Consider the following 25,018-nt stretch of genomic DNA (forward strand, 5'->3'; position numbering starts at 1 on the left):
TTAGATGAAAAATATTTGCTGCAGATAAAAAAGATGAGAATTATATATACAAATCAAAGGACTCACGAAAGCGAAGTAAACCATTCCTCTTCAAGATCAACATAATTACAACCAGGATTACAACACAAGAAGAAGATCAGAACTCCAAATCCCGCTATCTCGAACAAATTATTCTCGGCATAGTATCTTTCATGAAGGCTTAAATTTCTTTAATGAGCTTCCTGCCACATCACTCGATATCAGCATTTCATCGAAAAAAAATGGCATGAGATTTTTTGATGGTTTTGTAGTATTTAGGCCTAAACTAGTCCAAAAAACCTAAATTTAAAATTCTAGAACGAACCTGTGAACATCAGACGTATCGAAAATGTTGTGCATTTCAAAGCTTAACTGAAGAAAATCTTGACAAACGACTACTGATCTGTGGATTGTCTTTTTGCTCCTTTAATTAAGAAAGCTTTAAGTATTCGTTCAAGTCAAATCTAAAATTAGATGATCCCAAAGGTCCCAATGTTCCCAAAAAAATTCTTCATCTAATCAAGTAAAACAACATTTCTAATACAAATTTCTTTATTCCTTGTCTAATAACCTTTCACTAACTTTCTTAGTTTCATTATGTCTCTCTTTAATTAAAGTGGTAGGTAATAATCTATAAAATTATCATTAATCATATAGAAATGCTACAAATATTAAAAGATTCTTGGCAATCGTTTCATTTCTGATTTTTTTTTTCATAAAGGAAACTCTTATCACTTTCATACTACTACCTAAATATTATTTTTTGTTAATTATCTAGTATTCGTACAATACATCTAAATCTTACAAACATAAATATTCAATTAATTAAACTAATTCCTTGACTTTGATTTTTCAAATGATTACAATTCCATTTAATATTTTTTTTGTTAGTATTTTTTGATGTAGTTGTAAATGTTAACATTCGCGCCTTATTTAAATGCTTGTTAACTCATGAGAATTTTGTTTTTATTTTTTTTTTGCATTGACTAAAACGTGCATTACCTTAAATAATTTTTTGTCAGTAAGCTTGAAGCATTTCATAATTTCTTGTTACTTAGTGGCATAGAGTATGAGAGTATATATTATTTAACGACACGATTTCTTTTGTTCAGTCCTGAATTTCGTGAAATTTTTATCTTATACATGGCTTGTGGTCTCATCTCTATGTTCAGTAATTGTCAATCGGTCTCTGGGTTGCCTGTTCCTCCGCCGGGATCGACAGTTGTTGTTGTACTGTCATTTCTGGTTTCGTTTCGGATTCTTCGTCAGTGTCGGAGGCTGGTTCCTGTTCCAAACTTTTTTTGCGACAACAGCCTTTGAGAAAACTTGAACAGCAAAGAAATTTCAAATTATTTTCGTGTTTCATGTTGATTGACTGCGTTGTTATCGATTGTCGCGCCGAACTCGGAATAATTATATTGGCACTGTTGTTGAACGAAACGTGATGCTTGACGGTTGCGTGTGAATGAGCGATGCCGTTTTTATCATCGTCAATGTATTTCGCCACGAATTCCAGCATCCGCATGAAATCTCGGTAATCGCGACACTTTTCGCTCTCTGCAAGACCCATCGTGAGTCGAATGACGTAGGAGCAAACGTGATATTTCTTTATCAGGTCTTCCAGATCGCCAATACTTTCGGCATCCATGCTTTCGAAAATTTTGCAACCGCCATCGAGCGTTATGTCTTGCCAGTCGTTCGTTTGAAAGGCTTTTGCGGTTTCGGAATGCCACGATGGCTTCAGGTCACCCAGGTAGATGGACTCGTAGAACGTTCGTTTGTAGATGCTGTTTGTCGTCTTGTTGCTGCCTCCGTTCTTGACATTAAGGGCATTCTTATCGCCGCCGTTGTTCAACTGGAAAGGGGAAATGGAAAGGAAATGAAAACAGAGAAATTTCTCTCTCTCTTTCGTACGTCTCTATGACGTATATTTGTATGCAAACAAACAAAAAATAACAAAGTGAGAGAATTTCGTGGAATTTACAAGAAAATTTTTATTTTTTCAAGAATTTCCTATGAATCATCCTCATTTTTACTCACATTATCGATGATGCTTTCGATGACGGCTCCCCATTTTTGATTTTCCTCATTATTGCTAGTTTTTGGCTGATTCGTAATAACAACTACACTTTCCATAGCAAATGTCTTCCGAAAGATAATGCAACAAAAAAAAGGCTAAAATATCACAGGATTCCAATTCCGGGACATTTATTTCTACGTGTAGACGTGCTACGGATTTTTCGGTACTTAAGGCAAACTTTAAAAACTAATTTTTAGCCACTTAAACTTAGTAAAATGGGATTTTTCTGTGGATTTTGCTCATTTTTGCGACAGTAATGTTTTTTGTATGTGCTTCTACTCGAGTTTGTTGACGACTGAACTTTCTTCATTGCCTTGTGGTATGTGTCACTCTTCCATTCCATTCATACGCATCGTATCGTCATGAATGAAATTTTCGAGAGAGAATGAGAGAAGAGCGCAACGTTTGAAGATGCGAATGATCAGCTGGTGACGGATTTCTGCAATAAACAACTTTGTTCTAGAAGAATATGCAAAGTAGTCTTTGTTTTGTTTCAGAAATCTAAAAATAAAAATATCAAATTAATTCAAATAATTTTGAAAAAAAAAATTAAAGTTTTTATTTAAATTTTTTTTTTTAAATCAATTTTCATTTTTTCGAAATTAATTTTTAGAATTAAAAAACTATTTTTAAAATAATACAAATTTTCGAAAAATGAATTCGAATAAAAATTGAACAATTTTCGAAATAAAAAACAAGTAATTTTATGAGAATTTTTCAAGATTCTAAAATTATTTGTCCTTTTTTTTGATATAAAAAACTATTTACCAGACTAACGGAATTTTGAAAAATTATTTTCTAAAAAATTTTAGAACAATTTTCGACAATAAAAAAATACAAGAAAATTTTAGAAAGAAATTATGAATAATTTTTCTAAAATAAATTTTAAATTCTAAAATAAATTCTAAAAATATATTTTGAAGCTAAAAATATATTTTGACTGTTTAAATAATTGTTAGAGCAGTTTTTAAAAATTTCGAAAATTTTTTTTCGAAAATTCATAGAACTTGAAAAATAATTTTTAAAAATTTACAAAATTCTTTCTAAAAATTTCTGAAAATATACCTAAGTTTCCGAAAATTTAAAATTTTGAAGAAACTTCTAAAATTTTTCGTTTTCGAAAATTTTTTAAAATAGTTTCAGCGCCATCTCTTGACTTTTGATGTAACTAAAAAAGTTAAAAAAACATTTTTTTTGGTTTGTTGTTTTTTTTTTATTTTTGTTTAAACCTGTTTGTAAAACCTTCCTTCCATTTTTTGTATCATCTGTTCCTATCTTCAGTATAAATTGAGCCCTTTTCATTGAAATTTATTACAAAAAAATAAATGATTCTTGTTTATATTTTTTACCAGTACTTGATTTGTTTAGTTTTGTGATATGTTTCTTTGATATGTTTTTGTTTTTTCTTTTTGTATTTGTCACTAAATATATATTTTGTTCAATAAATATATTCTATAGATTTTTCAAAATATTTTGTATAACAGGATTAAACTTTTAATTCGATAACAATTTTAATACATTCAACATCTTCCTCTACAATTTTCTTCTCAAACCTTTTTTCAATTTGTCTCAGGTTCATAAAGTTTTAAAAAGCTGCAATTTTTCGCTAATACAATATTTTTTTGTTTCTAATTCAATTATTACTTATTTACACTAACTTGCTTTCAAAATCCTGTGTATGTTCAATATTAATATGTATTTGTTAATTAGGTCGCTAATTGTTGTTTTTTTCTAATTGTAATTGGTGTGATATTTGTTTCTACGTCTCTAAGATTACATTCTAATAGGTTAAAATTGGGTTATGCATGTTGTGCTATTCTAAAATGGTTAAAATTTTTTCTTTAATATAGGTTTGAGTATTTTCTTTACTTTTTTTGTGTTAAAAAATTGTGGAGTGTAAGATATATATTTTGTCATTTTTTGTGACATTTTTTAAAAATTTTCCACTTTAAAATACTTTTATTTGCTCTTCTAATTTAGTTTTTTTTTCTAAAGTTTGTAAGTTTTAATTTTGATTATTACTTTTTTTTGTTTAATGCTATAACTATTTATTTATTTTAAATAGTTAGACAATTAATTGACATTTTGTATTATTATTTCTTTTATGCTATCTTTTATCATATACTTATTATTTTCCATCAAAACTCATGGGATAAAACTATTAAAATAAAAATGATAATTTGATACAAAATTAAGTTTTTAAACAATTAAAATTGATATTAATACATAAATAAATAAAATAAATTTATTTAATAAAATGTTTAAAAAATTAAATAATTTTAAAAAATTATATAAATAAAATTATTATATAAAAAATTATTATTTTACAAAAAATTAAGGTTTTTATATGTCTTTAAAAATTTTATTGAATAAATTAAATTTAAAAATAATAAAAAATTTTAAACTAAAAATAAAATAAATAAATATTTAAAAAAATTAAATTAAGAAAAATTAATTTAAATTTAATACAAACTTAAAGCTAATTGTTATTTTATTAAAAAATCTAAAGTTAAAAAATTTTTTTTTGCAAAAAAAAAAATAAAAATAAAATAAGAAAAAAAATTATAACTCACCTTGAATCAATAAGGAAAATAAATTTGAATGAAAAATAAAAAATTAAAAAAAAAAAATTGGAAGAATTTTTTTTTCTTTTTTTATAAATTAATAATAATATATATGTTATGATCAATCCATAATTAATTGAAAATATTAATATAAAAATTCACAAAGACTTTAACATTTTCCACAAAACGACCGACGAAAACTGCTTCTTCAAAAATATCTACTTACAAATACATCTCTAAATATTCTCTTCTACATTCTACAGTATTTTTTGGTCTGGTTATCATTATATATCATTATAATTGTTAATAATAATAATTAATTTCCACACTTTTTGTCATCTTTTAATTATTTTTTTTGTTCATTATATTCAATATATAATTTTTATATATAATAATTTTTCTTCACTTTTTGAATTCAGCATTGATATGTTTTATATTTTTTTCTGATATGTTAATTAGCGATCGATTCACAGATTAAAATTAGGCACCTTACGGTTCACTCAGTGATTTTATGTGTATTTTTGCATTGATATTTCTTTAAAAGTAGCCAATTATTTTGGGTTTTAATTAAAAAATGTGTGACAGTTTTCGCGAGTTTGGTACAGAATACTACTGAAGTATTTTCCAAAAAGTAAAGTTTTTTTTTTGGAATTTATCTTTATAGCATGCCTTAAAGTTCTAATAAAGCTTCTAAATTCTAACAGTTTTGTTTTAAAAATATTTCTAAGCTCGGTTATGATATATACGTGTTTTCTACTAAATTTCTACTTTTTTTTTGTAGGATAGCTTTTTTTTAACAGTAACAGTCTAACTCACTCTAAAAATTTTACACAATTTTCCGATAATTTTTCTCTTATAATATTACAGGTACTAATACAGTTCTACGATGCGTTTTTTTTTATCTTTGGCTAGACATGAAAATATGCTTGTTCCCTAAAAATCGCGTTTGTCACAAAAAATTTATAAATATTTTAGCTGGTTGAACGTGTAGTTTTGTACTTTTAACATCTGTTAATGTTGGTGAAAAATTGAAATTTGCATTAGGATTAACATTTTTTTTCACATTTGACTATTTTAAAAGATTTTATTGTAAAAATTTTAATTTTGAGACCTATTATTAATATGCACTTATGCACTTTTTAAAAAAATTTGTAAAAAACTAATGAAAATTTGTCAAATTTTGTAAAATGTGCATTGGGATTTAAGCAATTTTTGACAAAAAGTCCCGCAAAAAGTTAAACATTTCTTCTATAAATTTCAAATTCATGAAAAAATTGCTTAGAAATTAACTCTTTGTTAAAAATTTTTAAAATCCCAATGCACATATTTTTTTAATTTAAAGAAAAAAATTAAAATTTTGTTGAATTTCATATAATATGCTTTGGGATTTAATCATATTTTAACAAAAAATTAAACATTTCTTTAATAAATTTGAATTTTATCAGAAAAATATTATCTTTTTGCTAAGATCCCAATGCACATTTTAAAAATTTCATGATAAATATTAAAAATTTATCGACTTTTATTAAAAAGTGCATTGGGATTTTACTTTTTTGAATGGAAAGTCAAACTTTTCTTTTGAAAATTCAAAATTTATCAAATAAAATTGACTTTTTGTTTAAAAAAATTATTAAATCCCAATGCAAATTTTTAACATGTTCATTAAAATTTTTGAAAAATTGCTAAATTTTTTAATTTGTGCATTGGGATTCAGCTTTTTTGACTAAAATTCGAAAATTTCTTCTAAAAATTTAAATTTATCAGAAAAAAATCGACTTTTTGTTAGAAAAATTATTAAACCCCAATGCACATTTTCAAAAATTTTATGAAAATTTTTAAAAATTTACTGCAAATCATTAAAATGTGCTCTGGGAATTGACATTTTTTCAGCGCATAATCAAACATTTCTTATAAATTTTGTTTTTTTTATAAGAAATGTTTATTACTCGAATCTTAATGGAAAATTTTTCAAATCCCAGTTCACATTTTAATAATTTGATGAAAAATATTAAAGTTAAGGGTACAAAATAACACGTTCAGACCCTAATAGTATAGGATAGACATTTTCTAACAATAACTATTTTTTTAACAATTTCACATAAAATCACTAACAAACAGATTTTATCAGCAAAAAAATAATTTTCTAACAAATATTTCATTTTTTTTAATTGACTTTCATCTCAATAAGTGTTATCAAAAAGCTTTTTTGTCTTAAATTGGCTTCGAAAGTGTTGTTTTTTTTTGCTCACATTTTTGCTCGCATTTTTTAATCACATTTTTTTTTTTAGTTTTATTAAATTATCTGCTTACTCATCTAAAATCGATACTGTCGTCTTGAAGTACGTAATGTCGTCGGCATGTGGCAAATGCTCAATCACAATCGAATAAAGGGTGTCTTTATCATCGATATATGTCACAGTCACGTGTCCCTCGTGCGTTTCCGAGAAAATGGCATTGTTTGAATTAACGTCCTCGCCAAATAGTTCGCGGCAAATTTTGAGATGCTCCTCAAATTGGGTCAATTCCCGGAACGAATTCGAGGTGTAACGGTAAAAGTGGTACGTCATGGCGAACGGTTGTAATTCCGTGTGCATCTGAAAACGCGTTGCAAGGTCTTTGTACGACTCGCTTTTGTGATTTTTCAAGTCTGTCAATAGAAGGTTTCGAACAACGGGAGTTGGAGCATTGTCGTTTACATAATTCGACACTTGCTCAACGATATTCACGAATTCCGTGGCATTTTTGCACTTTTGACGTTTGGCAAAGTTGACAGCGGCATCTGTTACCTCCGGATTAAAGTCATTTCCGGGTGCTTGCATGACCTGACCCAAGCGATCTTCCTCGAACGGATGCAAATTGTTGAAAATTTTCACGCCATTGATCTCGAGTTCGTTCCATTTTTTGGTTTTGAAGGCGCGCCACGCATTGTCGACCCACGTGTTGATATTGGCGCGAAAAATTCCGATATTTTGTTCGGAACAAAGCTGATCGAGCATCTTGGCGGCACCGGAAGCTGCGGAAAAGATTTGGAAGATGCGACCTTGGTTGATGGAAGCGACTTGCGAGGGAGCCCCAACGTTGATTGGGTCGCTGGGGGAGCGTGCGAACAAATTGAACGTGGGAAGTTTGGATTTTACGGCATCTACAGCTTCGTCGTCGCCTGCGATGCCGAGGGGTTGTGTGAGAGTTTGTACGGGAGGTTCGCCGGAGTCGACGCGATTGATGCGTTTGATGATGCGCCCGTTGCCGTACATCGTGGAACGGGCTTCCTTGCGAGCGTTCCGTAAGTCAGCCTTAAATCCCGGAAGAGATTCCATTGGAAGCGTTTCTTGGTGTTCGCCAATTACTTCGGCTTGTGCCTGAAAATAAATTTAAAAAGATAAATTAAATTTAATTTTAAAAATAATTAAATAAATTATTTAATTAATTATTCAAAAATTAAATAAAAAATTAAAAAAAATAAAAATAATTTAATTAATAAAAATTAAAATTATTTGAAATTAAATTAATTAATTATTTTATTTTTTCGATTTAATTTTAAAATTTATTTTTCATTAAAATTGAGAAATTAAATTTAATAAAAAAAAAAAAATAAATTAAAAAATAATTAAATTATAATTAAAAAATAATTTAATTAATTAAATAAAAATTAAATAAATTTAAATTATTTTATAAAATAATATTAATATTATTTATTTATTAAATTTAATTAATTATTTTAAATCTTTTTTTAATAATTTTTTAATTTAATAAAAATTAAATTTTAAAATTATTTAAATTAATTAAAAAAAATAATAAATTTACTGTGCTTTAATAATTTAATTTTTTTTTTTTCATAATTTTTATAATTCAAAAATAAAATAAAATTTAAAAATATTTAATCAATTAATTAAATTAATAAATTCATTAAATAAAATCAAAAATAATTTATATTTCTTTAATTTTTAAAATTTAATTTTTTTTTTTCAAATTTTAATAAATTAATTTTAATAATAATTTTAATAAATAATTAATTTTTTTTTTAAATTAGGCAAGTACAATTTCAAAAAATGTTTCACATTATTTTGGACCTCAAAAAGTAAGGAGGTGGGAGTAATGAATAATGATAATGGAAAACAATGATATTGATGATTTTTCCATCTTATACACTATTTTTAAAGAGCTTTTACATTAAATTGTGTGCTTTGAAGACATTTTGCATCTTTTGTTTCAAAATTTTGACAAATTTTCGGAAAAAAAATTTCAAGAAAAAAATAAAAAAATTTTTAACGACTTTTTTGAAACTTAAAAATTTTTGGCAAATTTCAAACTTTATTTTTTTAAAAATTTTTTCTATGAAAATTAGTCTAACCCTTTAAAAATTGCAAAATATTTTTTTTAACCAATTTTTGATGATTTCTAAATTCGTATTTATTAAAATAAATAATTAATTTTTCCTTGAATTTTCGGAAAAAGTTAGGTGGGTGGACATCTGAAACATTTTTTGAAATTGCACTTGCCTTATATAAAAAAATTATTTTAATTATTTTTTTAAGATGAATTTTTAATTTTTTACTCACATCTTTGATCATCGCTCGTGCCGTTTTAAGCGATATCAAGCTATTTGTGAAGAAAAATACACTCGTGCTGAATTGCAGGACATCCAAAGTCGATAATTTGCCATTTCTGTACTTTTCGATCATATAAACCAAGCGATCGGCAATCACAACGCTGTTCACAGAGACATTACTGATGTTCAAAACGTTGATTGCTGCCCGAGCTGACTTTGAAAATACCTCGCCAGCCTTTGCACTTGCCAACAAAGCTGCATTTGCGGCACCAGCAACCTTAAAAAGTACATTTTTAATTAAAAATTTTTTAAAATTGACTGAAAAAATGACTTACCGTGCCCAAAGCTGTCGCAGCAATGTTCAACCAAACACCCCGCGCCTCCGAATCGGACAAACTTATGCTCTGCCCGTGCGTTTTTCGATCAATTACGGTCTCAGCACCTCTGAATCCTGCATAAACGCCCGTCAAACTGCCCGTGGCAAGTGCGCCAAGTGCCACAATTGGCCCAATTGGAGTGAAAAGTGTCGAAACTCCGACGCCAGCAGCTGCAAAGGACAAAACTGTGCCCGCTGTATCGCCATACTTGCGCATTTTCTGCGAAATTGAGCATGCAGGCGACATTGCAAAGCCCAGTTTGACTGTCGTGCCGTCCTCGCCGTACTCGTAATACCCATTTTCGGGGTAGCAAAAGATGCATTCGGGCAGGATGTTGTTTTGCAAAAATTTTTGCCAATCTGTGTAAACGCGCCCGCACGTGTCAATGTAGTGCGAATAGTCGATGCCGTTCTCGTGATGACGCAAAACCCGGAAAACGGGCTCCGGGAATTCTTTTTCGTCCTCGAATTTGCAACAAACGAAGAGAAAAGCAACATGCAAGTCGTTATCCACGGGTTTGAGTTCGACAATTTTGTCCTTGATTTTGTTGGCGATTTCACGTTGTTTGGGTTCGTAGCCCTCCAAGCCGCGTTCGTCGATGTTATCGTCGTGCGGCAGACCGAAAATAGCAAAAGCTACTTTTTTCGCCAAGTAAATGTACTCGTGAGGTTCGTATAACTCCCAAGTGCGATCGCTCTGAAAAGAAAAATATTAAAAATAATTAGAAAAAAAATCAAAATCATTTTTGTACTCCTCGCTTAAAATTTTCTTTATAAACTTAAAAAAAATTATTTTTATTCGTTTTTTTCCCTCAGAGCAATAAAAGTTTAAAAAATTTTCACTCTTTAAGTTTTATCTCGAATTCCAAGAAAATACTTCCATGTTTTTTAATTCAAAAGAAAATTTTCTTATCCTTTAAATTTTCTTTCAAATTCATTAATTCTTAAATTTTACATTTTTATACACCTCAAGTCACTGAAATTTTTTTTTTCAGTCAAATTCTTTTTTTTTCTTATCAAGAAGCCATTTTTTGATCCTATATGAGTTTTCCTTCAAAATTTACTCAAAATATTCAAATTTCGCTTTTTAGTACTCCTCACTTTAAATTTTTTTATAATTTTCTTGGTAAGTTCATAAAGAAATTTTTATCAATTAAGAATAATTCGCCCATTTTAGTTCCAAAAATTCTAAAATTCGACATTTTTATACTCCTCAATTCACAAATTTTTATTTTTCCAGGTTAAGAGAAGACCCCAAAGACTTTTTTATCAATCCAGCAGGAGATTTTCTTATCTTTTCTTATGTTTTTTACTTTTGATCCTGTATGAGTTTTCCTTCAAAATAATCAAATTTCACTTTTTAGTACTCCTCACTTAATAATTTTTACCCCTTATGATCTGAAATCTTGTCTATTCAATTCAACAAACAATTCGCTTGATTGTGATTGGTTTTTTTTATGAAAAACTCTAATATTTCACTTTTTACTACTCCTCACTATAAAACTTTAATTTTGCTCAAAATTTAGAAAAAAAATTTTTTTTTCTTCTATAATTTTTTTGATAAGTTCATATAGAAATTTTTATCAATTGAGAATAATTCGCCCATTTTTGTACCAAAAATTCTAAAATTTCACATTTTTATACTCCTCAATGAACAAATTTGTATTCTTCAAGGTCAAGAGAAGACCCAAAAGACTCTTCAATCAATCCAGTAGAAAATTTTCTTATCCTTTGAATTTTTTTTTCATTTTAATACAAATCGCTTTACATTTTCTTACTCCTCAATGCATTTTTGATTTTTTTTTCTCAATTTATTACTCCTCGTGACTTGAAAGATTTTGTCCGTTAAGTTCTTTATCTATAATTTCTCCTAATTTGTATTAGATTTTCCTCAAATTACTCATAATTTTACTTTTTTGTACTCCTCATTTCACATTTTCGTACTCCTCGCTTAACTTTTTCCTTTAAGGCGCCATCCATTTACGGCGTCGGATAAAAAGGGACATTTTTTGACCCCCACCCCCCCTATAATCGGAAACCGTCGGAATTTAAAGACCCCCCCTAATTTACGATGCACTTTTTAGTAAAATACCCCCCCTCCTTTCTCAAGAAAAATTGTTAAAAAATAAGATTTATATGGAAATTTGTGAAAAATTGTACATGTTTACTCAGTAAGTTAAAAAACAGATCTAAAAAGTTTGAGCGCTTAAATATTACTGACAAATTGAACAAAAAATCTTAACTATAGAGAATTTATACGACGTCGTATTTTCGTTTTACCCCCCCTCCCCCTACGTCGAAATCCATCGGAAATTCATGGACCCTCACGCCCCCTCAAACTACCGACGCCGTAAATGGATGGCGCCTTAAAACTAAAAAAATAATTTTTTACCATTTAATTGGTTTTCTATTTTTATGTTTTTTTTTCTATTTTTTTCACTCTTCTATTTTTATTTCGAATTTCAAAAAAAGACTTCCATATTTTTTAATTCAAAAGAGAATTTTCCTTTAAATGAACTGATCCTTTAAATTTTCTTTCAAATTCATTAGTTTATTTTTCTTAAGTTTCACATTTTTATTCTTCAGGTCACTGAAATTTTTTTTCAAGTCAAATTCTTTTTTTTTTCATACCTAACAAGAGTTTTTAGTCCTGTATGAGTTTTCCTTCGAAATTAGCTCTAAATAATCAAATTTCACTTTTTACTACTCCTCACTTTAAAATTTTAATTTTGCTCAAAATCTTAAAAAAATCTTTTTTCTATAATTTTTTTGATAAGTTCATATAGAAATGTTTATCAATTAAGAATAATTCGCCCATTTTAGTACCAAAATTCTAAAATTTCACATTTTTATACTCCTCATTTCACAATTCCGTACTCCTCACGTTTGAAAATGGCAATTTTCATGTTTTATCTTTCTCAAAGCCAATTTAAAGTTAATTATTTTCCTCTACGATCAAAAAAAATCAATTAAAACCCTTTACAAGTACAAAAGACGACAAATCCATCACAAAACCACTTTTTTCCCACGAAATGCGGTAAAAAAATGACAAATTACTGATATCTCAATCGCTTTAAGGGAAAGAAATTTGTTCGTGAGCAGGCAAGCAGTGCCTAACTAGGACAGGAAACAAGATTTAGTGATAACAATTAATTAAGTTATGAAGTGTCGTGGCTTGACATTGGCTTGGCACACGGTACACGGCACCCCTTTCGCACATAAATCTTCCTTCAAGAGAAATCTCCCTGTCTACTTGTGATAAATTACTACCCTTTGACACTTTTTCCATACACACGAAAAATCGACTGTAGGAGCTACACGTATCAACCTACGTAGCGCGCGAAAGACCTTGAAAACACAAAAAAAAAACTTACAAGAGCATCACAATAATATTGCTGAACGACTTCTGTTCGCCATTTCCACTTGATAATCGCGGGATCTTTGAATTCCTTCACAAATTCTGTCATTTTTTCCGCTACAGGACTTTGATTGGGGAAAACTTTTTTGGGAAAATTAAACTTTTATTACGAAAAATGATTTTTTTTCTTGTTGTTTTTTTTTGTTAGTTGGTAGAATGAATCAGCCTTCTTGGTTTCTTGTTGTGAAATTGATTTCACTTTAGCTTTTTGCAGTTGTTCATTTTTTTTTATTTGTTGTTTGAAAGTTATCAAAGATTGGTTTTTATTAGAGTGTATAGAAAAATAAAACTTTGAGTTTTTTTCAAAAAAATATTTTTGTGTGTGTTGCTTTGAGTAATGTAAAAACAAATATAAATGCACTGACAGAAGTTTACTACGCAGGAACGATTTTTTACTGTGTGCGAAGAACAGATGATTTGACAGTTCAGGTTTTCTTTGTTTGTTTGAATTTTATAGGCGGTTTTCAAGTGCGATTTTAATAAAATTTTTTAAAAAATATTTTTTTCACATTTAAGAAAAATTTTTAAACTTAAAAAAATTAGAGAAATTAAAAAAATCAATAATTTAAAAAAAAAATTTTTTCTTTGAGAATTTTTATCAAGTTTGAAATTAAATGATTTTTTCTTTGAAAAATTTGTAAAAAAAAAGTTTTAAATAAAAAATTAATAAATTTCATTTTTTTATTAAAAAAAAGTTTTAAAAATAAATAAATTTCATATTTTCATTGAAAATTTGTTCATAAATTTGTCAAATTAATATTTTTGATCTTATGTACTTTTTCTTATATATTTTATATCATGAAAATTTTGAAAAAATTCCTTTTAAATTTTTTGTCATAAAATATAATATGAAATAGTTAAAAAAAATAATTTAAAATAAAAAAAATTAATTAATTAAAAAAGTTAAAAATATTTAATAAATTTTAAATTAATTTAATTTAATTTATTTATTAATTAAAAAATTATTAAAAGTAAAAAAAAAAAAATTAAATAAAAAAAATAAATAATGTAATAATTAATTTAAAAATCATTGAATAATAAGAAATTAAAAATTTAGTTTTTTTAAAGTTTGTACAAGAGAAAAATTGAATTATTTTTTTTTAAACAATCGAAGAAAAACTTATAAAAGTTAAAAAAAATTAAAATTTCTAAATTAAAAAAAATTACAAAAAAAAATATTTTCTTACCATTTGCAAAAATTGGAAAAAAAAAAAATATAAAAAATAAAAAAAAATTATAAAAAAAATAAAAAAAATTTAATATAAATTTAAAATAAATTAGAAATAAAAAATAATTAATTTTTTAAAAGAATTTTAGATTTTTTTTCAAAAATTCAATGAAAGAATTTCAACAAATTTTAGAAAAAAAAAATTATTTATTTTTTGACACGTAAATTTATTAAAAATTTAAAAAAATTTTCCAATTTTTTCTTTAATTTTTTTTTTCAGTAAAATATAAGATAATTTAAAAAAATATTTTTCAATTTGGTAGAAAAAATTTCAAGACCCAAAAAAATTTTCAAAACATTTTGAGCCATTTTTCATATTTTTTAAAAAATTAAAACAAGAATTTTTCACCTATAATTGTCATATTTGTCACTTTATTATTACAAATCTTTCAGTTTCTATTGTTTTCTGATGATCGGTCTCTTAAATTAATAAATAATGTTGAACAAAATTAAACTTTTTTTTCTCATAATCCAATATTAATGTATTTTTCCTTTGTAAAAAAAAATAAATTAAAGGAATGGCCTAATTGTATACAATATATTTGAGAAAGTGAGTGTTTGAATTGAAAATTTCTTTAAAAATGTTTAAATAATTAATTATTTTGTGTCGGTCTAGAAGATTCTTGTGTGTGTGTGAAAGTTGTCCCTTGTTGATGTTTCGACGTCGAGTGTGTGTGTTAAAATACTATCGTGTAATAATTAATTTAACTAGTGGAACATTGTTGAACACGCGGACCTCCTTGGAAGCCGCCGTATCCATCGTCGTCCTCCTCGTACGCCTGTTTTTGCCGTCTGCGCGATTCCTGTTCCGGATTGTAGTCCGTGAGGGTGCATTCTTCCGCATTGATGGGAATTGCGACTTGGGGCCGCGGCGGCAAGCATTGCTCCAACGCAGGTACCAACTCGGCGGGAATCGATTCGGGAAAGACAACGAAGAACTGCACAATGAGACGTCCCTTTTCGAAGGGGTTCTTGTACGTGGGCATACCTTCGCCGAGAATGCACTTGATGTCCTCGTGTTTGATGACTTCGCCGGGCAACGACGTGATCACCAAGTCGCGTTGATCGAGCGTTTTGATGACTTTTTGGAAGCCGCACAGCGATTCGACGAGTTGCAAGGGCATTCGCATAATGAGGTCCGTGCCAGATCGTTTGAAGACCGGATGTTCCTTGCAATCGAGAACGATTTTCAAGTCTCCCGGCTCTAAATCGGGTTCTTGATCTCCTTCGCCAGAAAAGACGATTTTTTGACCGTCTTGCATGCCCTTTTCGATGTGAACTTCGATAATTTTGCGATCGCGGATCGTTTTTTTGCCGTGACACTGTTTGCAACGATCTTTTTCGGGGATAACTTCGCCTTGTCCGTGACATCCGGAGCAAACTTGCTCGAATTGTTGCACGAAACCGGGTCCGATGCGTTGCACGTGTGTCTCGACGCCCGTTCCGCGACAAGTGGTGCATTTCTCGACGGGACCCGTCTTCTTGCTGCCTCGCCCGTTGCACTTATCACAGATGACACTCTTCTGCAAAGCCAATTTTCGCACGGCGCCGTTATACAACTCCTCCAACGTCACGTTCATCTGATGCAACAAGTCTTTGCCGCGACGTTCGCGTTTTCTGGAAACGAACCAAAAATTTATTTTTGTTTTTTTTTTTGCATTTCGCGATGCGATCTATCTATCGATACACAACACATGCGCTAACCATGACTCAGCTGTTGATAAGTTTCTGGAAAGCGTTTCGATGTGTGTGTGTGTGTGTATCGCTACATAGCTCGTAGCGTGTACGAAGCCCGACGAATCGATTACAAAACCAGAGAAAACGAGAAAATTCGAAAAATTACCTGCCGCCGCCGAAGCCATCGAAGAACATGTTGAAGATATCCATGGGCGAATGGAAGCCACCGCCGCCAGATCCGCCCTTCTTGATTGCCGCTTCGCCTCCCTCATCGTAAATGGCTCGCTTTTCCGGGTCCGACAACGTCTCGTATGCCATGGAAATTTGCTTGAACTTTTCTCCCTCATTCGGATTCTTGTCTGGATGATACTTCAGTGCCAATCGTCTGTATGCCTTCTTTAATTCGTCATTCGTGCATCCAGGTTTGCAGCCCAAGATATCGTAGAAGCCCGTTTCTTTCACCATTTTTCCTTTGTTTGGCTCTACAAGCAAAAATTTTCCATAAATAAACTAATCGATAATATCAAGGCAGACGAAAAAAATTTAATCGCGAATAATTTTTTCTTCGATTTCATAATTCTTGATGCGGAAAATGCGTAGTTTGTACCTTATAAGAATGAAACGCTTCTAGCAAGAAATATATAAAAAATTATTTTAATTTAATTCACGTTTCTTTTGTCTCCAACCAACACGTTTTTAGTTTTTTTCCAGTGAATTTGTGAGAATTTTTTCTTTTTTTCTATTTAAATCGGGACTTTGGTTCCCTTTCGAGCGTGTCTGCACGTTTTGATTCACGTTTATAATCTACTAACAACGAAATACGTACCTTGAAAATTTTAAACTTGCAGAAGTAGCGAGAAATTTCTAGATTCTTTTACGAACCTAATGTGCTTTTTGGTCGAAAGATGCGTTCCCCAGCTGACAATTGAAAATAAAAGAAAAAAATCGGCATGTGCTATGGAGAGTCGTACAGGTACGGATTATGATGTACGAAAAGTGCAAAAATTGAATTAGCGAGAATGGCAATTTTAAATGTTTACGACTTTGGTAATGATAAATGCATTTTTTAAAACTTAAAATTTTATAATATTCTGTTCGATATTCTAATAGAATTCGGTTTTAAAGGTTTCTAACATTTTTTTATATGCATTTAGATTTTAAATTTTATCTCAAAGTCAAATTTAGAGCTGCATAAACTTTTTATGTGACTTATACTTATATGAATTTTAATTTAAGTCAAAAAATGTATTTAATGAGCTTTTGAGTTAATATTTTAGTTTAACAATAAGTTGAATAAAGCCAAAATCAAAAATCTATAAGTTTTCTAGTTAGTTAAATTTCGGAAAAAAATATAATTTTTTAAATTTGTGAATTAAGTCAATATATCTAATTTAAGTTATTTTACTCAAGTTTGACTATTAAGTTAAAAAGTTTCATTCAGGCTTGTATGATTTAAATCAAAGATTTGACCATTTTTTTTTCTTTTTCGAATATTCGGTCATGAAAAATTTTTTACCATGTGTGTGAGGATCCTGAAGGTCTGTGGGCATTCCCTTGGGTTTTGAGGTGTATGGAATTGTGAAAGAAAATCAAATCAAAAATCAAAAGTTAAGTAACTTAAGTAAGTTAAGTAACTTTTATATGTAATGTATAATATGGGAAAAATAAAGCGAGGCAAAGGAAAGAACATTCGAGCGACTTAACGAACTCAATGTCTTCTGTCTTTTGTATGAGACTTTTAAATTGTAGTTACCATCAAAGATACTGAGTGATCTTAACTCTTCTATTTCAGTTCATTTTTAAAATGATAGTATTCGCACTTTTTAGTAATACATAGGACCTCATCGTCATGAATTATGCTTAAGAGTTAATATTTTCGTTTCAGTCTTTTACGATAGGCGAATTTTTTTTTATTTTCTATTGGAATATTTACACGGCAATATTCAATCTTGTCGGTGAGACCACTGTCTGCTCTTCGTTCGGCAAATCGTCTTATGACTTACTTTTATTTTATCATCGGCATCAGATATGAACTATGTTTCCAACATGGGGAAAGTATGAATTTTGTAGCAAAATGTTTAACATTGTCATGTATCCGAGTTGTCGTGTATAAGTCCGAACTCTTGATAACGACGAACATGGAAAGCATGAAACTTCAGAGGATGGTAAATTATTTTAAGTATGATTATATTTTTATCGCATACCTATAAATTTATCTCTTTTGAAAACTATAAAAAAAATTTATAATTGATATTTTGCTTGTAAAAGCTTCTGTTGAGTAGACCTGCTGAAAAAAAATTATAATTAGGAAGGAAAATTATATAAAAAAAATACTTACCTCAAATAATTTTTTCAATACCAAAATCAGAATTTAACATACCTGAACTCCGAAACCAAAGAACACCTCATGTCGCCAATAACTCAAACAAATAACCGTTGAAAGGAAATTGCAGGACCTGCGCACGAAAATGTAGAGCACAACAAAAACATTATTCATTAACAATTTAGTATCATAACAAACAGTTACTTTCTCACAGCGATCGCATCCAGACGTGACACAAAATTTTGCGCCTCGAGTATTGTTCATTCAAAAGAGATCAAAAGAAACATCTAGTACAACAAAAAGTGATTTACAAATTAATTAAGAACATAGTTGAATAAGCAATAGGAAAAAAAGGTAAGATTGTAACACTTTGTACAAAACTTTTTTTTTTTATTTTATCGATATTTATTTGCTGCTTTTGTGCAAATATGTTTGCGTGTGTGTGGGCATTGTTATTCAACTGATGTCTTGTGGCGATAGTTACAAAAGAGAGAGAATGGAAGAAGCCTTTTTTGAACAAGGTTTTCAAGTTCTTTTATGTAATGATGCATTCTAATCGATTTTTTGTTGCTCATTTGCCGTTTCTTGGTACGTGACACATTTATCCGCATGACGGAATGGTCTCATATCTAACAATATTGTCACCAAAAATTAAACATTTATTGATTTTGTTTATTTTTGGGAGTATGTTGAACATATTCAAAGCCGATTCATGCACAAATTTATTTATTCAAATCCTGCAGAAATCCCCGACATATGTGCAAGTATCACACAATGTGTCGCAAATATGTGGAAAGAGACACAAACAAATAGAGGAAATGTGATAGTTGCGGTTGAATGGTTTTCTATGTTGATTCTCCGTTATTTGCTAGTCGGAGTGGAAGATATTTTTTTGTGATTGATTAGACTTAATTTCGTTTTTGAGTCAAATTCAATTACAAAATTAATTTAATTTTATAACAGCGACGCATTTTACACACAAAAAAACGCTGCGAGTTACGTTTTTACCTAAACCTAACATAATGGGATTTTCACAACGTTATCGGATTTTGTCTCTCTGTCGGGCACACAAATAAATAAATAAACACAGTTGACGTCATTCTCTCGACTTTTCATCGCTACTATGTATGTGAGCGGAATATGCATGCAATATTTTATGCGAATGGCCAAACAATCACCTTTTTATGATAAAATTATGTTTATGACAGGAATCGATATCTTTTTGTAGAGTGAAAAAAAAAACAAGAACACGACAACCGCGTGTGAATGAACGTCGTCAGTTGTTTCAATGTGAAAAAAAAATTGAAAAATGTAGCAAAAGTCAGGCTTGGATAGGATTAACTATGAAAAATGGAAAAAGGGTGAATTACATGAATTTTAAACGACTTCGTAACAGGATTATTGCCATGACATCTTATGAAACTAATTTGATTCTTACAGAAGTTTTGAGTTATAAAAACTTCCGTGTAACAAGAAAATATGGGTTTTAGAGAAGTTTTAAAGCTTAACCATAAATCAATTTGGATACAAAGTTTTGTAACGAAATTAAGTTTCAGAAATTTTACGAATATTTATGTGAATTTTAACCTTAAATTTTTCATTCGAAATTTGATAATTTTTCAAAAATAGTTAAAAGGACTCAAAATCTTCTTTAAAAAAATTCAGAAAAGAAGTTTTTGATCTTTCGAAATTCAAAAACTTGTAAAAATTCAGTCAAGAAGTTCGAAAAAAAAAATTCAAAAAAAATCAGTCGAAATTTGAAATCGCCATTATGCTAAAAACTAGTAAACAGGGTCTATAAATTACAAAATATTTTCTAAAAATTTAAATTGTGAATTTTAAAAATTTGAGAATCGACTCACCAAAAATCATGCTAATTCAAACTAGTAAACAGGGTCTATAAATTCATCAGTACTTAAGAATATTCTCTAAAAATTTAAATTGTGAATTTTAACCTTAAATTTTTCATTCGAAATTTGATAATTTTTCAAAAATAGTTAAAAGGACTCAAAATCTTGTTAAAAAATTCAGAAAAGAAGTTTTTGATCGATATTCGTAAACGTCAATTCAAAAAAAAAAAAATACAGTCGAAATTTGAGAATCGCCATCATGCTAATTCAAACTTGTAAACAAGTCTATTCATCAGTAATTAAAAATATTCTCTAAAAATTTAAATTATTACGAAATATGATTTTTTTTGACAATATTTTTTCGAAATTTGTGAATTAATTCTTTATTATCATTTAACTTAACTTAACTCGTAACAATTTACATTTTTAGAGAATATTTTTAATCAAAAATGAATTTATAGAACCTGTTTATAAGTTTGAATTAGCATAAAAGCGATTCTCAAATTTCAAACTGAATTTTTTTTTTGAATTGACGTTTACGAATTTCGATTAAAAAAGTTCTTTTTGTGAATTTTTTTAACAAATTTTCAAGTCCTATTTGGTATTTTTGGAAATTTGATCCTGTTTTATCGAAATTGCCAAATATTTAATATTTAAATTCGATCAGATTAACAGGAAGCTGAAATGAAATAATTTTCCTCGATTTATCCACGTGTTAAGTTAAATCGCAAAATAATTGCAAACTATGACTCCCATGGAAATTATCCTATAAATTTTTCAATTATGTGAAACTATTAAAAAGCCTTGTTGTTTCTACGATTTCCTGCAATTAAACTTTTTTCTTTGTTCCACAAACTTTATCATCTATCCTTGTGTTGCGTCGTTAGCGTAATCGACTGTCAACCATTCCACATTTTTACACGATCGACTATTTATATAAGAAGTGAGAAAATGCCAATCAATTAATCACATTTCTCTTTCCTCGCAGCAGAAATGAAATCGGCAAATCGTAACTCAATACTGTGCGGATTGCTGTTTCTACCTGTTTTCATTGGTTTTTGTGTGGGAGCTCCGGCGAAACAATATGGTAACATTTTAATTTGAATCAAATACAAATAAAGTGATCTAACTTTTTTTTTATTTTTCCTGAAAAATAGATTTAACTACTTTTCTTGCGCCAGACAGCAATGATTCAACTCAAGTAAGTTTTTCCATTCGATTTTTTTTTTGAAGTCTCATGTAACGTAAATTTTCAGGAAGATACGGATGTCGCAGCATTGGACCATTTGAAGCATTCGACGACACATCAAACGAAAGACGAGACATTGCCGGCACTCGAAAAGCAACTCGAGTCACAAACGGAGCTCAATTTGCCGCACAACGTCGATGTGCACGACGTTGAGAATCCGGTAAATGAGAAGCCAACGACAGTCACGAGTCATATCAAGAGCGAAGTGACACACGAACACGAACGTCCCAACGTACCTCCCTTCGATGAGTCGTCATTGCCGCAGGAGCAACAACACGAAGACGAACAAAAGCCCACGCAAAAGGTAAATTTTAATATTCATTAGATGCGATATTGTCTCGTATCTTCCTTGTGTATTTATCGCGTGTCGAGTTATCGCATTTCAAAATTAAATTTTCGTTTGTGATAATGTCTTGTCCGTTTGTCCGCTGCGGTGTGTCTTTTTGCCATTTGCTAATTCAAACTTTTTAAAATTTGTCAAAAATATCAAAAGTTGTAAATTTTTGTAAAAAACTCAAATTAATTTTTTTTTCTTGAAAAATTTTTGGGCAGGAATGCGATGAAAATTTGTGAAAAATTTGGAAAATTCATGAAAAGTCGGAAAAACATGAGAATTTATAAAATTTTATAATATTTGTAGGAATCTCCTGAATATTGAAAAAAAATTAGATTAATAATTTATTTTCATGAAAATTAAAGTAAAATTCGGAAAAAATTCGGAAAAATTCATGAAAAATCTGAAATTATTTTGAAATTTCTAATTGCAAAAAAAAAAAATTGAAACTTAAAAATTTTTATTCGAAAAAATTATTCTCGTGAAAATTAATGAATAGTTTGGAAAAAACTTAAAAAATTTGTGAAAATTTATTAAAAATAGAAAACTTGAGTATTTTCAAAATCTTAAAATGTTGTGTTGGAGTCTCTATCGTGTAAACTGAAAATCTTGGAAAATTTAGAAAAACTCGAAGAATTCGGAAAAAATTTTAGAAATTCATGAAAAATATGAAAACAATTAAAAAATTTAAAATTGTAAAAAAAAAATTATAATTAAAAAAAAAATTCTTGTGAAATTTAATGGATAATTTGGGAAAAAAATAGAAAATTTGTAAAATTCAAAAAAATATCGAATAATTCGTTAAAATCGAAAGAATTTGAAAGTTTTTAAATTTTTGTTGGAGTCTGTAACGTGTAAATTGAAATTTTTTGAAAAATTCAGGAAAATTCGGAAAAACTTGGAAAATTTATGAAAAATCGGAAAATTTGTAAAAAATCGAATGAATTTGAAAATTTTAACATTTTTGTTGAATTCTGTAACGTGTAAAATAAAAATTTTTAAAAACTTCAGGAAATTTAGGAAAATTCATGAAAATCAAGAAATTTTGAAATGCGATCAAGCCATTTGTTTCAACGAATACTTACCCATCTAATTTATAAATTTCAGTCATATTCTGGCGCGGCTCGTCTGATGACTTGTAGCACATGCGGAGGAGGAGAAAAGCAACAACAACCAGCATCACCGCACGCTCATTCAACGGATAAACGTATTAAATTGAATGTCAATCGAAATACGATTCAGGTAAAATTGCCTCGAGTGAGACATTGTCATCAGCGTGTTTTTTTTAACTTTTATTATCTCTTCCCAGAACGCTGAATCGCTTTTCAAACACAAAAATGGACAGTATTCCGCGACAGATTTAGCTCAGTACATTTTTTGGACCGGAGATGAAGCTGGCGTAGCTCGCGCCATTGAAGAATTAATCGACTCTGGATTACTTTCTCGTGACTCTGCTTTGATTCTTTTAAAGGAAATTCGCTTGGTGACAGATGAGTTGCAGGAAACTTACTCAAAATATGCAAATGAGGTCACTTCGGCGCGTTATCAGAAGGATGATGAACTAATTCCGTCTAATTTGAACAATAAACCAGAAATTCCGTCGTCAACTCTTTCTCCAGCGGTTTTGAAAACTCTTGCTAGTATCCCGAATTTGTTGAAACTTGAAGGAGCAGCTAAAAATGGTAAAAAATTTTTTTTTTTTCTTAAAAATTGATTTTTTTTAAATTTTTTTATTAAAAACTTTAGATGTTTACTTTGACGAATCCAGTGGTCGTTTACGCCTTGCTGACTTCTTGTATGCCGAATACACGCTCGAACAGGTTATTTACCAACTAGCACGTGTCATGTTCACGCAATCTCTCACCCAAGATCAATCCGAAGATACCCAAGTAGCGTTAGAAAAATTAACCGCCTTCTTGGAGAACGAAGGACAACAAGGTCGCATTTCGCCCGTTTTACAAAAGAAAATCCTGGATGTTTTGTTGGCTGCATTGTCGGATGTCTTGCACGATAGTCCCGAACTGATGTCAGCAGCGAAACACGCACTCGGCTCGTACTTGTCTCAGTTACCCGTCACACATGAGTACAAAAATTAAGGGAAAATCCACGGATTTTTCCTGTAAATTATTAGGAGCAAAGACTTACGATAGTTGCATGTAGCATCCCACTGATGATGATAACTACTTATTATTATTGTATCTTACTTAGAGGACCACACTAACACAAGGGGAGGGAAAAAGTAAAATTTCTTTTTTGTTGCTGCAACTTTTCACAATAATAATCAAAAGTGACTTCGTTACCGAATTTACGTTTTTAATGGTTGAAAGTTACCACAAATCGTTTATAAAAGTGTTGAAAGAATGAATATTTCCCCCAAATATTTCCTTAAATTTATCATGAATGTAAATTAAAGTCAATAAAACATATAATCAAAGTATTGTATTTATGTAAAAGTTAGAATTTTATTGAAAATTTAAGAATTTTAAGTGAATTCAGATGTTTTTTTAGTAATTTTTGTTTGTTACAATTTTAAATAATTTTTAACGAATTTTTTTCAAATGTTCCATTTTTCATTAAAGCTTTTCTTGTATTTTCTTGAGCTTTTAGTGAAAAGTCGTTAAAAGTTTACAAGAAATTGTTTTTTTTTTCACATGTGAATTTTTGTTGAATTTTCGTTGAGAGTTACATTAAAAACTTCAGTGAAATTATTTTTGGGAGATATATCCAGTTGAATCAGGAATATGAGGTAAGTTAAGTTGGAGCTCATTATCTTTAATTAAAAATAAATTTTACTAAAATAATTTTTTAAATTTTTTTCATAGATAGAAAACTTACCAAAAATAATAATCTGCGATTGAATGGGAAAAAGTGACACGTGAACTCAGGATTTCGGGTGAAAAGTTGATGAGAAGCGATTGTTAACTGAAAAGAAAATTGAAAATTTTTTAAAATACAAATTACAAGTTTTAATGGTAATCTATAAATTTGAGCTTAATGTGAACAGTTTAGCAAAAATTAGAGATCTGATAGAGCGAACGGATGTGTTAATGATACTCTTTTAGTAATAAACGCCTGAATTGAAATAATGATCAACGAATCAAAAACAAAAAGCTGTATTTAGTTATAATGTAGCAATAATAAGAGATCGAACTATTAATATGTCAAGATTTCTGATAGTAGCTGCACATGTTCATTCTATCAAGTTCAATGAATTGAAGGATACTTTTCATAAGTTTTTGATTCAAATTCAACACTTAGCAGTCAAAACTTTTAATATCTTTCAGAATGCAATCAACTACTTCAATTCTCTACCTTCAACTATACGAAACTCGCTAATCTGCGCAATCTTCGA

General features: G+C 29.2%; 4 protein-coding genes across 6 annotated transcripts; 1 reads left to right on the forward strand and 3 right to left on the reverse strand.

The window, feature by feature from the left end:
• Positions 1 to 622: 622 nt before the first annotated feature.
• LOC134834971 (uncharacterized) lies at positions 623 to 2,376 on the reverse strand. Its single transcript, XM_063849807.1, has 2 exons — positions 2,059 to 2,376; positions 623 to 1,873 (listed from the first exon to the last, which is right to left on the reverse strand). The coding sequence occupies exons 1-2, from the start codon at positions 2,152 to 2,154 to the stop codon at positions 1,187 to 1,189; spliced, it is 783 nt and encodes a 260-aa protein (XP_063705877.1). The 5' UTR covers positions 2,155 to 2,376; the 3' UTR covers positions 623 to 1,186.
• Positions 2,377 to 6,688: 4,312 nt separating this feature from the next.
• Positions 6,689 to 13,324, reverse strand: LOC134833738 (uncharacterized). The gene is made up of 4 exons (XM_063848167.1): positions 12,962 to 13,324; positions 9,547 to 10,284; positions 9,222 to 9,488; positions 6,689 to 8,021 (listed from the first exon to the last, which is right to left on the reverse strand). The coding sequence occupies exons 1-4, from the start codon at positions 13,052 to 13,054 to the stop codon at positions 6,969 to 6,971; spliced, it is 2,151 nt and encodes a 716-aa protein (XP_063704237.1). The 5' UTR covers positions 13,055 to 13,324; the 3' UTR covers positions 6,689 to 6,968.
• Positions 13,325 to 14,558: 1,234 nt separating this feature from the next.
• On the reverse strand, positions 14,559 to 16,829 carry LOC134833843 (dnaJ homolog subfamily A member 4). Of its 2 annotated transcripts, none has more exons than XM_063848308.1 (3): positions 16,737 to 16,829; positions 16,077 to 16,392; positions 14,559 to 15,850 (listed from the first exon to the last, which is right to left on the reverse strand). In XM_063848308.1, exons 2-3 carry the CDS (start codon positions 16,373 to 16,375, stop codon positions 14,938 to 14,940), a joined length of 1,212 nt encoding a protein of 403 aa, XP_063704378.1. In that variant the 5' UTR covers positions 16,376 to 16,392; positions 16,737 to 16,829; the 3' UTR covers positions 14,559 to 14,937. The 2 variants fall into 2 exon arrangements, with proteins under 2 accessions (XP_063704378.1, XP_063704379.1); XM_063848309.1 differs by lacking the exon at positions 16,737 to 16,829 and adding an exon at positions 16,518 to 16,727.
• Positions 16,830 to 18,446: 1,617 nt separating this feature from the next.
• Positions 18,447 to 24,095, forward strand: LOC134833780 (uncharacterized). Of its 2 annotated transcripts, none has more exons than XM_063848226.1 (7): positions 18,447 to 18,587; positions 21,072 to 21,170; positions 21,241 to 21,284; positions 21,340 to 21,636; positions 22,774 to 22,908; positions 22,976 to 23,348; positions 23,413 to 24,095. In XM_063848226.1, exons 2-7 carry the CDS (start codon positions 21,077 to 21,079, stop codon positions 23,760 to 23,762), a joined length of 1,293 nt encoding a protein of 430 aa, XP_063704296.1. In that variant the 5' UTR covers positions 18,447 to 18,587; positions 21,072 to 21,076; the 3' UTR covers positions 23,763 to 24,095. The 2 variants fall into 2 exon arrangements, with proteins under 2 accessions (XP_063704296.1, XP_063704295.1); XM_063848225.1 differs by having other exon boundaries at positions 21,075 to 21,170.
• Positions 24,096 to 25,018: the final 923 nt, after the last annotated feature.

The sequence above is a fragment of the Culicoides brevitarsis genome, chromosome 3 (assembly GCF_036172545.1).
Source record: "Culicoides brevitarsis isolate CSIRO-B50_1 chromosome 3, AGI_CSIRO_Cbre_v1, whole genome shotgun sequence".
NCBI classification, from domain to species: Eukaryota; Metazoa; Arthropoda; class Insecta; order Diptera; family Ceratopogonidae; genus Culicoides; species Culicoides brevitarsis.

Coding starts and splice junctions, on each gene's coding strand:
- LOC134834971 (XM_063849807.1), bottom strand. CDS start 2,154: ATGGAAAGTGTAGTTGTTATTACGAATCAGCCAAAAACTAGCAATAAT. Junction 1,874..2,058: donor TCGAAAGCATCATCGATAAT/GTGAGTAAAAAT, acceptor TCCCCTTTCCAG/TTGAACAACGGCGGCGATAA.
- LOC134833738 (XM_063848167.1), bottom strand. CDS start 13,054: ATGACAGAATTTGTGAAGGAATTCAAAGATCCCGCGATTATCAAGTGG. Junction 10,285..12,961: donor AATATTATTGTGATGCTCTT/GTAAGTTTTTTT, acceptor TTTTCTTTTCAG/AGCGATCGCACTTGGGAGTT. Junction 9,489..9,546: donor CTGCGACAGCTTTGGGCACG/GTAAGTCATTTT, acceptor GTACTTTTTAAG/GTTGCTGGTGCCGCAAATGC.
- LOC134833843 (XM_063848308.1), bottom strand. CDS start 16,375: ATGGTGAAAGAAACGGGCTTCTACGATATCTTGGGCTGCAAACCTGGA. Junction 15,851..16,076: donor GATGGCTTCGGCGGCGGCAG/GTAATTTTTCGA, acceptor GTTCGTTTCCAG/AAAACGCGAACGTCGCGGCA.
- LOC134833780 (XM_063848226.1), top strand. CDS start 21,077: ATGAAATCGGCAAATCGTAACTCAATACTGTGCGGATTGCTGTTTCTA. Junction 22,909..22,975: donor TCAATCGAAATACGATTCAG/GTAAAATTGCCT, acceptor ATCTCTTCCCAG/AACGCTGAATCGCTTTTCAA. Junction 23,349..23,412: donor TGAAGGAGCAGCTAAAAATG/GTAAAAAATTTT, acceptor TAAAAACTTTAG/ATGTTTACTTTGACGAATCC.